The following is a 12,228-nucleotide window of genomic DNA, read 5'->3' as shown; positions in this document are numbered from 1 at the left end:
CATTTATTTTTATTGTAATTTAATTTTTCTGTTGGTTTATTCGGTGAATATGAATTTTTCTGTTTTCCAATCGCAGGAAGATTTTCAGGCCATGACTTACGGCTTTAAAATGGCAAATAACGTAACAGATCTGAGAGTGACAGGTGAGTGTAAAGACCGATCTTGATTGTGATTTTATATTTTGCGTAATATAATAAAATAATTTTAGTATCTACTTTTAATTTTATTTATTTTTCACTGTTGTGACAAAAAAGCAAATTTTCTCACCAATTCTGACAAAAAGTGACATCAGCATATTAGAATGATTTCTGATGGATCATGTGACACTGAAGACTGCAGTAATGAATTATATATGAATTTTAATGAATTATATTTTAAAATATATTAAAATACAAAAGTTATTTTAAATTGTAATAATATTTCACAATATTACCGTTTTTTTACTGTATTTTTTATCAAATAAATGCAGCCTTGGTGAGCAATAGAAACTTAAAAAAATAAAAATAATAATAATTCTTACCGATCCCAAACTTTTGAAAGATAGTGTACAACAAACAAAAAATAAAGCATTTAGATGAACTTCAGTAAAAAGAATTTAAGGTAAATGTTCTTAATTATCATTAAAATAATGCAACGGTGCAACATATTAGGCTTCGTCTTCCTTATGCAAAATGTAAATTAGACTACACGTTTTTGTGAGATTTTGTTGTTCAGTCTTTTCATTTCGCCCTTTAAAATTTCTATAGGAATGCTAAAAGATGTTGAGGATGAACTTCAGAGGAAAGTGAAGGTATGGTGACTCCATCTCAATACTTTTCACGATTTTAAATTTGTTACAAACTTGCGTAGGTTTGAGGTTTTCCTTCTTTTTTCTTGACTTGTTAAATATTTGTTCCTTCCTTTTTCTTTTTTCTTTCAGAGTACACGCAGTCGACAGGGTGAACAAAGAGATCCTGAGGTGGAACTGGATGTAAGTACATAATCATTTCCCCGAATACTAAACTGAGGATAACGAGATGCATGGATGCTTTGAGTGATATTGGCGTTTATTATCAGCCAGACAACAGCACTGTACTGAAATACTGCGAGTTTTGATGATTATCATCCTTCTCTTTTGTCTTCAGCATCAGCAATGCTTGGCTCTGTTCAGCCGTGTTAAATTCACTCGTCTGCTGCTTAGCGCGCTCATCTCCTTCACTAAAAAAGAGGTATGACACTATTAAATTCACTCAAGCATATTGCTTCACAAAAAGATTCACCAGTTCGTTATCTAATCTTTGATTGGTAATTGGACATTTAAGACGAGTGCTGTCAGCGAAGCACAGAAGCTGATGACTCAGGCTGCTGACTTACTGCCCGCGATACACTCCTCTATACAGTATGGAATACAGTCACAGAATGACACAACCAAAGGAGGTAACTGTCTAAAAACAATTCAAAATGTAATTTTTTTTGTGTTATTTGTCTTGTGGAGCTTTCTAATTCCCCAAATGTACACACTATGCTTTTTCCAGATCACCCAATCATGATGGGTTTTGAGCCGCTGGTTAACCAGCGCCTGCTCCCGCCCACTTTCCCGCGCTACGCCAAGATCATTAAGAGAGAAGAGATGGTCAACTACTTCAGCAAACTCATTGAGCGCATTAAAAATATCTGTGAGGTCATCAACATAACCAACCTGCACAGCATCTTGGTAAAATAACTCTGTATTAACACATGCATTCTGTGGTTGTATTGGAGAGTAATGTAACTAATCCTGCCGAGTGTTTGCGGTTTCAGGATTTCTTCTGTGAGTTCAGTGAGCAGTCTCCATGTGTGATGTCTAGATCTCTGCTACAGGTAACTTCATCTGACATGAATCTCAAACTTGTGCTTTACTCAAAGAAAATGGACAAAAAACAACATTTCTTAATCTTTAATGACCGTTAAAGATATTTTACCGGACTGGACTGTTTTAAATCTAAATAGACAGCGTTTTTATTCAGACATAATATGTTCAACTGATGTAATCAAAGAAGTATAATCTGAATTTGTTTTGCATTAATCTTAAATTCAGCATAAAATGGAAGTTCCGATCGTCCTTTCTTTCCTAATCTGACGTATAATCGAGTGAAACGGCTTCTTGAATGAGGAAAAATTGTATGGCGGGTTTTAATTTTGGGGAGTTATTTTAACGAAAGACACATCAATTATTTTAAAAATAATGATGTATACGGATAAATCATTTATGAAAGAAAACACTGCATCATTACATAATAAACAGGAATTGTCCATTCATGATTTCATGGTGACTTTAAATGTCGTATATAGTTTTCTTTTAATTGTATGATTTATTCACTCTTTTTCTCAACATGAACATCACCTTGCTGCTGCCGTGGCTTTAAAAAACAATTATCTTAATTTAGCTTAATTATCAACGAATTACACATTCAACACATAACTATATCACATAAAAAACTTGTCTCGGATAAATTGTTACACATAGTGACAGAATGATATGATGGATGGTCTTTGCATGTAGATAGTCTGACTCTGAACACTCACCTGCCTTCTGTGTGTGTGTGTGTGTGTGTGTGTGTGTGTGTGTGTGTGTGTGTGTGTGTGTGTGTGTGTGTGTGTGTGTGTGTGTGTGTGTGTGTGTGTGTGTGTGTGTGTGTGTGTGTGTGTGTGTGTGTGTGTGTGTGATGCAGACCACGTTTCTGATTGACAATAAGAAGGTGTTTGGGACTCATCTGATGCAGGATATGATTAAAGATGCATTGCGCTATTTTGTCAGCCCACCCGTCCTCTCCACAAAGTGAGCGATTATTTCTTTACACTTTATTATTTACTCTTTAATTAATTTGTTGCTTATAAATCACATGAAATTTCTGCATTTGTTTTTTAATTTACAATGTTTCCTGAGGTGCATTTATAATGTTAGTAGGATTTTTGCATAAAAAATTTACATAATTTAGAAAGAAGAGACCATTTTCGGTTACTCTTTATTTTAAGATGTCCTTGTTACAGTGTTAAGTATACATTTACGTTCTGAGTAATATTCATTAATTACATGTACTCACTATAGGGTTAGGATTCGGGTTTGGTTTAGGGTTAGTTGGATGTAATGTATAATTTATAGTTATTAAAATAGTAACTACGTGCAACGTGTAAAATAGTTTTACCCTATTTTCTACCATGATTTTAGCCCACTGTTTTAAACACTCCATTTAAAGGGGCGTGTCTCCTTTAAGATTTTAAGAAGTAAATACCCACTGCTAACATTTTTTGTGCTAACAGAGCTAACAAGTATTATACGTTAACTCCTTTTGAAAACATTTAAACTACGTTTTTACTATTAAAGTTGCAGAGATTAACTAATGTTATTCTTGGTCTCGTGATTCTGTTTTAGTATTTGTCCTGCCTGTCCTTATTATCTTGCTTAAATTCTCATTTCATGACTCTTTTAAGATGACATTATATTCCCTCACTGTTTAAATGCTGTTTTCACAGATGCAGTTTGAACAATAACCACCAGGCTAAAGATTACATTGACTCCTTTGTCACACACTGCACACGGGTTTGTGATTCATTTTGTTTGATATGTTACTGTAACAGGTGAAATAGTGTTTTTGATTAGATGAATTAAGAGTTTTATTTTGTGTCTCAGCCATTCTGCAGCCTTATCCAGATTCACGGACACAACAGAGCACGCCAGCGAGACAAACTGGGTCACATACTGGAGGAGTTTGCCACCCTTCAGGACGAGGTGCGTAGATGTTATTTGTTTGGTTAAAGTTGACATGAATTCCAAATTGAATCTAATACTTTCTTAAAGGGACACTTCACACAAAAATGAAAATTCTGTCATAATTTACTCACCCTCAAATTGTTCCAAACCTTTATGAATTTCTGAAGAAGATACTATGAAGTCAGTGGGGCCAATCAACTGTTTGGTTACCCATATTCTCCAAATATCTTCTTTTGAGTTCAGCAGAAGAAAGAAATGCATACAGGTTTAACACAGGTTTTGAGTAAATGATTGATGAATTTTCATTTTTGGGTGAACTATCCTTTTAATAAGTGTTTCTGGTCTTATTCCTCACAATTCATAGGTGTTTATTACAAAGAATTAAAAAGGTTTAACGAATTAGATTTATTGCTTTTGTTCTTCTTTTGTAAGCTTCTGCTAAATGCATGAATGTGTAAATATAAGGGTTAGGGTTCACCCAAAAATGAAAGTTCTGTCATAATTTACTCACTATGTCGTTCCAAACCCATCTTCAAACCACAAATTAAGATGTTTTAAATCTTTATTGCCCATCCTTTGAAAGTCCACTTAACCAAAATGTTCCTTCTTCTGAAATGGAGTGTGTTTGTTGGTGTTTAGGCTGAGAAGGTGGACGCTGCTCTTCACGGTCTTCTGATGAAGCTGGAGCCTCAAAGGCAGCATTTAGCCTGTCTGGGCACCTGGATCCTCTATCATAACCTGCGCATCATGATCCAGTACCTGCTCAGTGGCTTCGAGCTGGAGCTCTACAGCATGCATGAGTATTATTACATCTACTGGTACGACAAAGAGCTAAACAAACATGCTTTTATTGCTATAGACAGATCAGAATGCACAGGCACGCACTAAACATACTATTGTTTATTAGCGTTTTTTTTATTTTTTTTATCAATATCGACTTTTATCAGATATCCATCAGAAAATATTTGAGGTTTAATTATTTCTACCCATTTTAAAATTTAGATAATAATCTCACACTAATTTAAAGGGACAGCGACCATTGACCAATTATGCCGAAGATTTAAAGGGCACCTATTATGCCAAATTCACTTTTCCATGCTCTTTGAACATAAATGTATGTTGACAGTGTGTGTACACAAACACCCTATAATGAAAAAAATCCACCCAGTGCTTTTTTTTAAAAATCCCCATTAATCATAAGCACTGTCTCAGAATCAACCTGTTCTCAGATTCGGGGAAATGTGACATACTTTTGCACAAGCCCCTCCCACGACTGTTGACGGACACTGCAGTGTTAGCGTAGACCCGCCCTGAGTGAGCAGTACACAGTCCAACATTGTTTCGACACCGGAGCAGCTGTAGACAAGAATGTCTCCTAAGCGATTGAGGTATTCTGCTGTTGGATGTAAGAATGAACATAGCAGTCTTCATTTACTCTCGTTGGACCAAGTGTTCGTGATCCAGCTTACAGTCTCCGGAGCGATAGGCCTAACTTTTGCTGATCACTGATCATGGCAGAAATGTATATGAGAGCGGCGCGCGTACTTTATGACAGCTCATCAACGAGTCGTTTTACGGATATAAAGTTTACCAGTTTATTAAGCACCCAATGAAAAGGTGTGTATATATTGAAATGAACACTACTGAGAGTTTCTGTTCTGATATTATCATTCTGTGAGATGGGATTGTCCTGAGTGCCTCTGTGCCGGGAGCAGCTGCTCATTTGCATTTAAAGGGATACACTAAAACGGCGTGTTTTTCTCAGCCCCCAAAAAGTGACAATTTAAACATGCTGTAAAAAATGATCTGTTTGGTATTTTGAGCTAAAACTTCACATACACACTCTGGAGACATCAGAGACTTATTTTACATCTTCTGAAAAGGGGCATAATAGGTGCCCTTTAATAGCATATTAAAAAGTGGCCCTATTATGCATTTTTGGATATTACCTTTCATCTGGTGTGTTAGAAAGCGGTTTGTGAATGTAAATGGTCTGCAAAGTTTCAAACATGTATGTGCATGATAAATAAGGGATAATTGACGACTAATTTATTACGCATCTCATCCCACCCCTCCGTTGCTAATTCCAAAACTTAATTTTAGAGCTAGTAATGGAAGCTTCAGCCACTGATAACAGACTAATGCAGTTATTAGAGAGAGAGAGATTAAGCGTGTATGAATTACCCGAGTCTGTGTGTCTCTCAACAGTGTTCAGCAGCAGTGTCTCTACTAATAGCGAAACTGTAAGTTTATCTGCTTCAGGAACAGCGCCTTTATTGCCTCGCTAGTTAGAAATGTCATGTAGCTTTTAAGTTGCTTAACTATTTTACTGATAAAATCATCAGAGCACTGACAACGCGTTTCTGTGCGAGTGTGTGTCCGTACTGTATGTGTGTGCTTTTGAATGGAAGAGAGAGTGGGCGAAAGAGAGGATGTGCTTTGCGTATTTAATAAAACTTAATTTTGTGGCAAAAAAAAAACATGGAAATATTTTTTTAAAGGTCTTTTAGGTCTTTTTTATCCTAATATTTACTATATTTATTTGCTTGTTCCGTGTCGTTGTGGGATTTTGTTCTTTTGCTGTTGTCGGCTGTTAGGACCTTTTGAAATAGCTGAAATCATTTGGTGAAGTGATATGGACATGTAATGCGGTCAAGACCTGCCTCGAACTACTTTAGCCGTGTGTTTCCCTGAAAATGCGTATAAATGTGTATAAATGGAGTTATTGTCTCCCAAAATAAAGAATAGATTCTGAACTGCCTGAAACGAGTCATCAGTAATTCCAGTCTCACTTCCTGCACAAACTTATGTAGGTTTGTAAGAAATTTGCATAATTCCAATTTGTAGTTTTTATTTGGCTGCCCATGATGAACAATGTCTACTTTGATATAGATAAAGATATATCTTTCTCTCCATGTATGTTCAGGTATCTGTCGGAGTTCCTGTATGCGTGGCTCATGTCCACGTTGAGTCGAGCGGACAGCTCTCAGATGGCAGAGGAGAGAATCCTGGAGGAGCAGCTGAAAGTACGAAGCAGCAAGAAGAGCAAGAAGAAGAAGAAAGGTTCTCCCAGGCCCACATTCATTCAACTGTTGCTATGGAGGATTGGGATGTTTGGGTCTGGCTCGCTCATTGTGTTTCCATTGTCTCCTCAGCTCGTCCTCTGAGTAAAGAGATCACCATGAGCCAAGCTTACCAGAACATGTGTGCTGGCATGTACAAGGTAATGCCTCCTGACACACACACACTGGAGTACTCAAAGCTGCCAATGTAACATACAGTATTTCAGAGTGGCAGAGAATATTCAGATGGAAATAAATCATGATCATCAGGATTTTATTGGTGGGTCAGAGACAAATAAGTGTGCATGATGAAGGAGTGTCACAATCTGTGCTTGAACTCGGGTCTCAGATGTGGTGAGTTGAGAGATCTACCACTTAGCCACAGAGGAGGTTATGTTGGACCCAAACGAAACACTCAAGACAATACTCCAGGCAAAGCAGATTTATAAAAAAAAGAGGGTACTTTGTAAGTCAAAAGTAATCCAACAAAAGTTCTTCTCAGAAAGAGGTATTACTAAAAGTAGTGATAATGAAAACAATCACAGGAGAGAAATCAAATAACTCCACGAGGGGAGAAAAACAAAATCAAATAACTAAGAACACCTTACTTGGGATAACTTGGAAGGACTCGGTGGGACACAGCAGGAGACGCATAGCCAAGACTCAAAAACCGAGTGAGGAACAAGGGGAAAAGACGCAGCTAGGGGAAACAAGGCACAGGTGACCTGGATAATGCTAATGAGGACACATGAGGAAGAACTAAGGCAGAGGGAACACAGGTGACCTCTAGAGGCCCGGAGATAAACAACAGGAGGCCGGATGCTGACGAGGAGAAATCGAGGGGCTGTTTACACAACACCGTTTTCAACTAAGAAAGGAACTTTTTATGCCTTTGGACTGTTCGTTTACACGACAATGGCGTTTTGCTGGCCTTTCAACTTTTGAAAGTTTTTGAAAACGATCCCATTATCATCTCAGTGTAAACTACAAAAGTTCTGTGAAAATGATGACGGCATACACATGCGTATTACGTTTTCAGTCTATAGGTATGCGTGTTTGAATGTGTAGATGCACAGGCACGCGTAGTCTTTCTTTACAAAGTGACATTGCCAACTAATTGCGAGGGGTGATGGGGGTATGTGGCAAGCAGGGCGGGGCAGAGAGCCGCGAGAACAGTCATTTATTTAAATCACAATTTTAACTTTGTTCCAAATGAAAATGAATTTTAATGTTAAAATTAAAAACATACTCATCACAGAAGGGATGGATTCAAGTCATTGTATTTGTGTGAATTGTATTTTTGAATGAACTTAGTCTTTATTTCTGCAGACCATGATAGCGTTGGATATGGACAGAAAGGTGCGCAAGCCTCAGTTTGAACTGGACAGCGAGCAGGTTCGCTACGAGCATCGATTCGCCCCTTTCAACAGTGTCGTCACACCGCCACCAGTGCACTACATCCAGTTTAAGGTAGCACTGCTTTAACTCACTTCAAGGTCATGTTTACTGCAGCTATCCTGTCCAAAGATTACAGTAAACTGTTTTTTTGTGTGTGTAAATGTAGGAAATGTCAGATTTGAAGAAGTACAATCCCCCTCCTCGCTCAGCGGATCTCTATATGGCAGCCAGTAAACATTTCCAGCAGGCCAAACTTATACTTGAAAACGTCACCAGCCCTGATGCAGAGGTACATTTCAAACAGTCCTTATATTGCTCTGTGAGCCAGTCCAGTCTTATTAACACAAATATATAGTTGGAATTGGTACTTGGTTTTTGATTTTAACATATTTAAAAATGGAACTTATTCCTGTGATCAAAGCTCAATTTTCAGCGTCATTTCTCCAGTGTCACATGATCCTTCAGAAATCATTATATGTTGATTTGATGCTCAAGAAACATTTCTTATTTTCATCAATGTTGAAAACAGTTGTGCTGTTTTTCTGTCTAAACCGTTTAAAGGATTTTTTTATTATTACAAAGTTCAAAAGAACATCATTTATATTATATTTATAAGGTTTTTACAACAGTGTAAAAGTCTTTACTGTAATTTGTGATCAGTTTAATAAAATTTTACAGACCTCTTTAAAAAAAAACTTACAGACCTCACGTTTTAGAACTTTAGTGTATATATCATAGTGTAGCTATCTTTGGAGGAAATTCAGCAGTATTGCCTTTTTTAAAATAATATAATGACTTTAAATTTTGAAAAAGGGCTGTAATATTTCATTTTTGATATCATATTATTTTTAACTAATGATTATATCCAATGAAAACTGAAAACTCATACATTGTTACATTGAAGTCTTACATTGTTAGTTATATATTGTGTAAAGAAGTGACTGATTTGTTGCGTCATGTTGTAGGTTAACCGCATCCTTAAAGTGGCCAAACCCAATATTGTTGTAATGAAACTGCTGGCTGGAGGACACAAGAAGGAAACTAAGGTACAACATGTATATATAAATATTCTAGGTTCAGTACAACTTAAGCTCTATGGACCGTCTCTGTTACCGGACAAATCATTTTAACTTTTCTCTGTTTGTAAAAAATAATATTGTGTTTTTAGTAATTCACTTAATGAGACATCTATTGGGAGATGTTACAATAGACATTTATTTGAAAGTTATACCCAATACTTCAACTCCTGCCTTGACCATGTAACTTAAAATCAAAGCTCATCTGTCTATCCATCTATCACTGAGTTTTGTTTGTGGAGTAAATATACAGGCTAAAAACTGAGTTTTAACTACTTTTGACTAATGGCAGGTTTCAGTGTTCGCATAATCAACATAGACTTACGTCACTGGTTCCTTTTGTGCTGGGTTAGACCCTAATTTAGTTCCCCCAAAAGGTTTTGAAAAAGGCTATCAAACCGTTTCTCCAATGCTAAAGTCACTGTTGTCCCACTGCTGAAAGGATAATTTAGACAATTATTATTTTACAATTTTCTTTTAGTTGAATACTTAGTCTAAGGGTTTTTTCAGACCTGGAAATCAATTGCTCTTTTACGAAAAAAGGAATTACAACTGTTACAATGTTGCAGGTTTCTTCTTGGTTCGATTCACTTTCAAAAGGCAAAATTTCTAAATGGGCCCATTTACAATACATAAAGGTAGCTTAGAGCAGATAAAAAATAAATAAAAAAAAATTCATAAAAAAAAATCAGATTTCATGTGATTTTTTTTGTTTTTGTTGTTGCCATTCACACCTGCTAAATTTGATCGTATTCCCATCGAATATGCCTAAAAATCAGAGCTGGACTGACAGTCTGGACAACATTATATCGGTTATCCGTGAGGATGGATAGACAACAGCTTTGTGGCTTTCTTTGTAGCTGTCGCTATATGTATCATTTTGGCAGGAATCGAGGCTTAATCGGGACAAAATTCATACCTATTTCGGAGAAGAGCAGTTAGGAAGCATTTTAAAATGTAAACGCATTGCTTTGCTCCCGGTTAATCCACGATTCATTTTGAAAGACATTAGCAAAACAACTACTTGCTGTTTTTCACGCAACGTATGTAATTGCCCATCAAACACTGTGATAAAGCCTAGTTTGTTGGGTCGGATTGCTAACCAAAATGAACTAAGAGAGAAAACACGCCAGGTTCTGAAACAATCGCTCCGAACGAGGCTGGTGTGAAATCGCAGTAAACGCTTAAATTAGTTTTAAATATGTATTGAACATTTTTGCTTTGAATCTCAATATTTTGCCCCATAGGCTTTTTTTATTGTAAACTGGAGAGGAGTCAAAATGATGTCTCTTGCACAGATGCTGTTTAAAATGCATAACTTGAATTCCTTCCAAAAACACACGTTTTGCATATAGAAGAAATGAGATACTGTGAAACTCATTACATCCTTGTGTTTGTTCTTTGCAGGCCCTTCCTGAATTTGACTTCTCGGCACACAAATACTTCCCCGTAGTCAAGATCATTTGAGATCAGCCATGTTTCTCCAGGAACTCGTCTCGTTTACATGAACTGTCATCACAGTTGCACAATAAGTTAATATTCATAACTGCAATTGTACAGTAAATACACATGGACTCAAAGTGGTTTAGTTTGAACAGTTCACAAATCATGTTTTTTGTTTGGTTGATAGTATTGTATTAAATTGGAGTGAGAATAAAGCCTTTCTGGCATATTTTGTTTTTAGTGGCTTCAGAATTAACCCTCACTTCACTCATCAGGTCCAGGTTTGACAAGGTGCGTACAAAGTGTATTCCACGTTTGTGTCTATATCCTGCTCTCCAAAAAGGCTTGAATCTCCACGCCAGTAATATTGGATCCAGTCTCTTTACCAGATCCCATCAGAAGACATTTGTTTTGTTTGGTATCCAAAATTGTCAGTTTTGTTGGATACCCAAAAACAGTTAGCAGCAAGTGTTATCTGAAAGCCAAAATCTGTCAACAAACCTGTATTTTGTCTGGTACCCAAAATTGTAGGTTTACATACGAGGCTGTGAAATGGCAGGAAGCAGGAGACGAAGTGATGATGAAAAATGATCAGGGTTTATTGAATAAGCTTAGTTGAATATGTTTCAAAGCTCAGACTTCATCTATGGTATTCACATTGTAAAACTAATACTAATAACTATTCTGTGTCAGTTTTCATTGTCAATCGTTTTACTGTATGTGATTTACATGTTTATGCCCAAAATGCTTAATTAATATTCAAAGTAGTTGATTGTCATTGTCTTCTAAGCTGTGTGCGTTACTGTATAAGATTAATGCAATATTTAACATCGTTAATATTTTACATTTACTTAAGGCCTGTACCGCGCATTCTTTCCTTCAAATTCATTTAAAAATGTAAACTCAACAGGTATGAAATATGATCAGTAAGAGAAAAACACTGTTAATGAGAAGACGAACACAACTGCTGCATGTTTGTTTAATCCAATTGACAGCCATAAAATGTACGTAGGCTAATGTGCGTTGCTATGTACTTAATAATGTGCGTTCTCATTAACCCGTTTAATCCCAAATTTTTTCTTGCAATTTGAATACATGCATTTTACTCCTTAGACCTCCCTAACACTCAAACATTATGCCCTCTTTGATTTTATGTTGGTTAAGTTAGTGAAATATTACGTTTTATACTCGGCCACAAAAGTGACCGGTGGGAAACACCATAGTCAGAATTCAAACAAATTCTTCAATTAGACCTATTTACACAACACATTCCAAGACATCCAATACCTCGTTTTGTAATTTCATGAAGGAGGCTTAGTGAGATGAAAAGGTTGTCATGCAAAAAAGTTACACCCTGGAGGAGCTTCTGCTTGTTCGGCTATACCCCTATGGTTAGACCATTACTGCACTTGGGCCCTGTCCTAGGCCAGTTTCAGGGAGATGTGTGTGCACTCATTCAGTGCACTGAAGATGGGCCGTACGTTGTAGAAAGGGTTGTTTGTGGTCATGTGTAGGGCAC

General features: G+C 36.7%; 1 protein-coding gene across 2 annotated transcripts in view; it reads left to right on the top strand.

Moving 5' to 3' along the window:
* naa35 (N-alpha-acetyltransferase 35, NatC auxiliary subunit) overlaps positions 1-10,936 on the top strand; it is a 287,987-nt gene extending 277,051 nt beyond the window's left edge. For both annotated transcript variants that reach the window (XM_077223794.1, XM_077223793.1), the window contains exons 7-23: positions 77-143; positions 747-790; positions 920-970; positions 1,125-1,208; positions 1,302-1,416; positions 1,515-1,693; positions 1,780-1,839; positions 2,691-2,797; positions 3,493-3,559; positions 3,650-3,748; positions 4,370-4,548; positions 6,657-6,793; positions 6,886-6,953; positions 8,122-8,262; positions 8,357-8,479; positions 9,156-9,236; positions 10,674-10,936. In XM_077223794.1, the coding sequence (XP_077079909.1) occupies positions 77-143; positions 747-790; positions 920-970; positions 1,125-1,208; positions 1,302-1,416; positions 1,515-1,693; positions 1,780-1,839; positions 2,691-2,797; positions 3,493-3,559; positions 3,650-3,748; positions 4,370-4,548; positions 6,657-6,793; positions 6,886-6,953; positions 8,122-8,262; positions 8,357-8,479; positions 9,156-9,236; positions 10,674-10,733 (1,662 nt within the window). In that variant the 3' untranslated portion in view covers positions 10,734-10,936. The remainder of the gene's footprint in view (positions 1-76; positions 144-746; positions 791-919; positions 971-1,124; positions 1,209-1,301; positions 1,417-1,514; positions 1,694-1,779; positions 1,840-2,690; positions 2,798-3,492; positions 3,560-3,649; positions 3,749-4,369; positions 4,549-6,656; positions 6,794-6,885; positions 6,954-8,121; positions 8,263-8,356; positions 8,480-9,155; positions 9,237-10,673) is intronic.
* Positions 10,937-12,228: the final 1,292 nt, after the last annotated feature.

Source organism: Siphateles boraxobius, unplaced genomic scaffold, assembly GCF_051911475.1.
Source record: "Siphateles boraxobius isolate OS27281-9 unplaced genomic scaffold, OSU_SipBor_1 9, whole genome shotgun sequence".
Lineage (NCBI taxonomy): Eukaryota > Metazoa > Chordata > Actinopteri > Cypriniformes > Leuciscidae > Siphateles > Siphateles boraxobius.
This window is presented reverse-complemented; position numbering and strand designations above follow the sequence as displayed.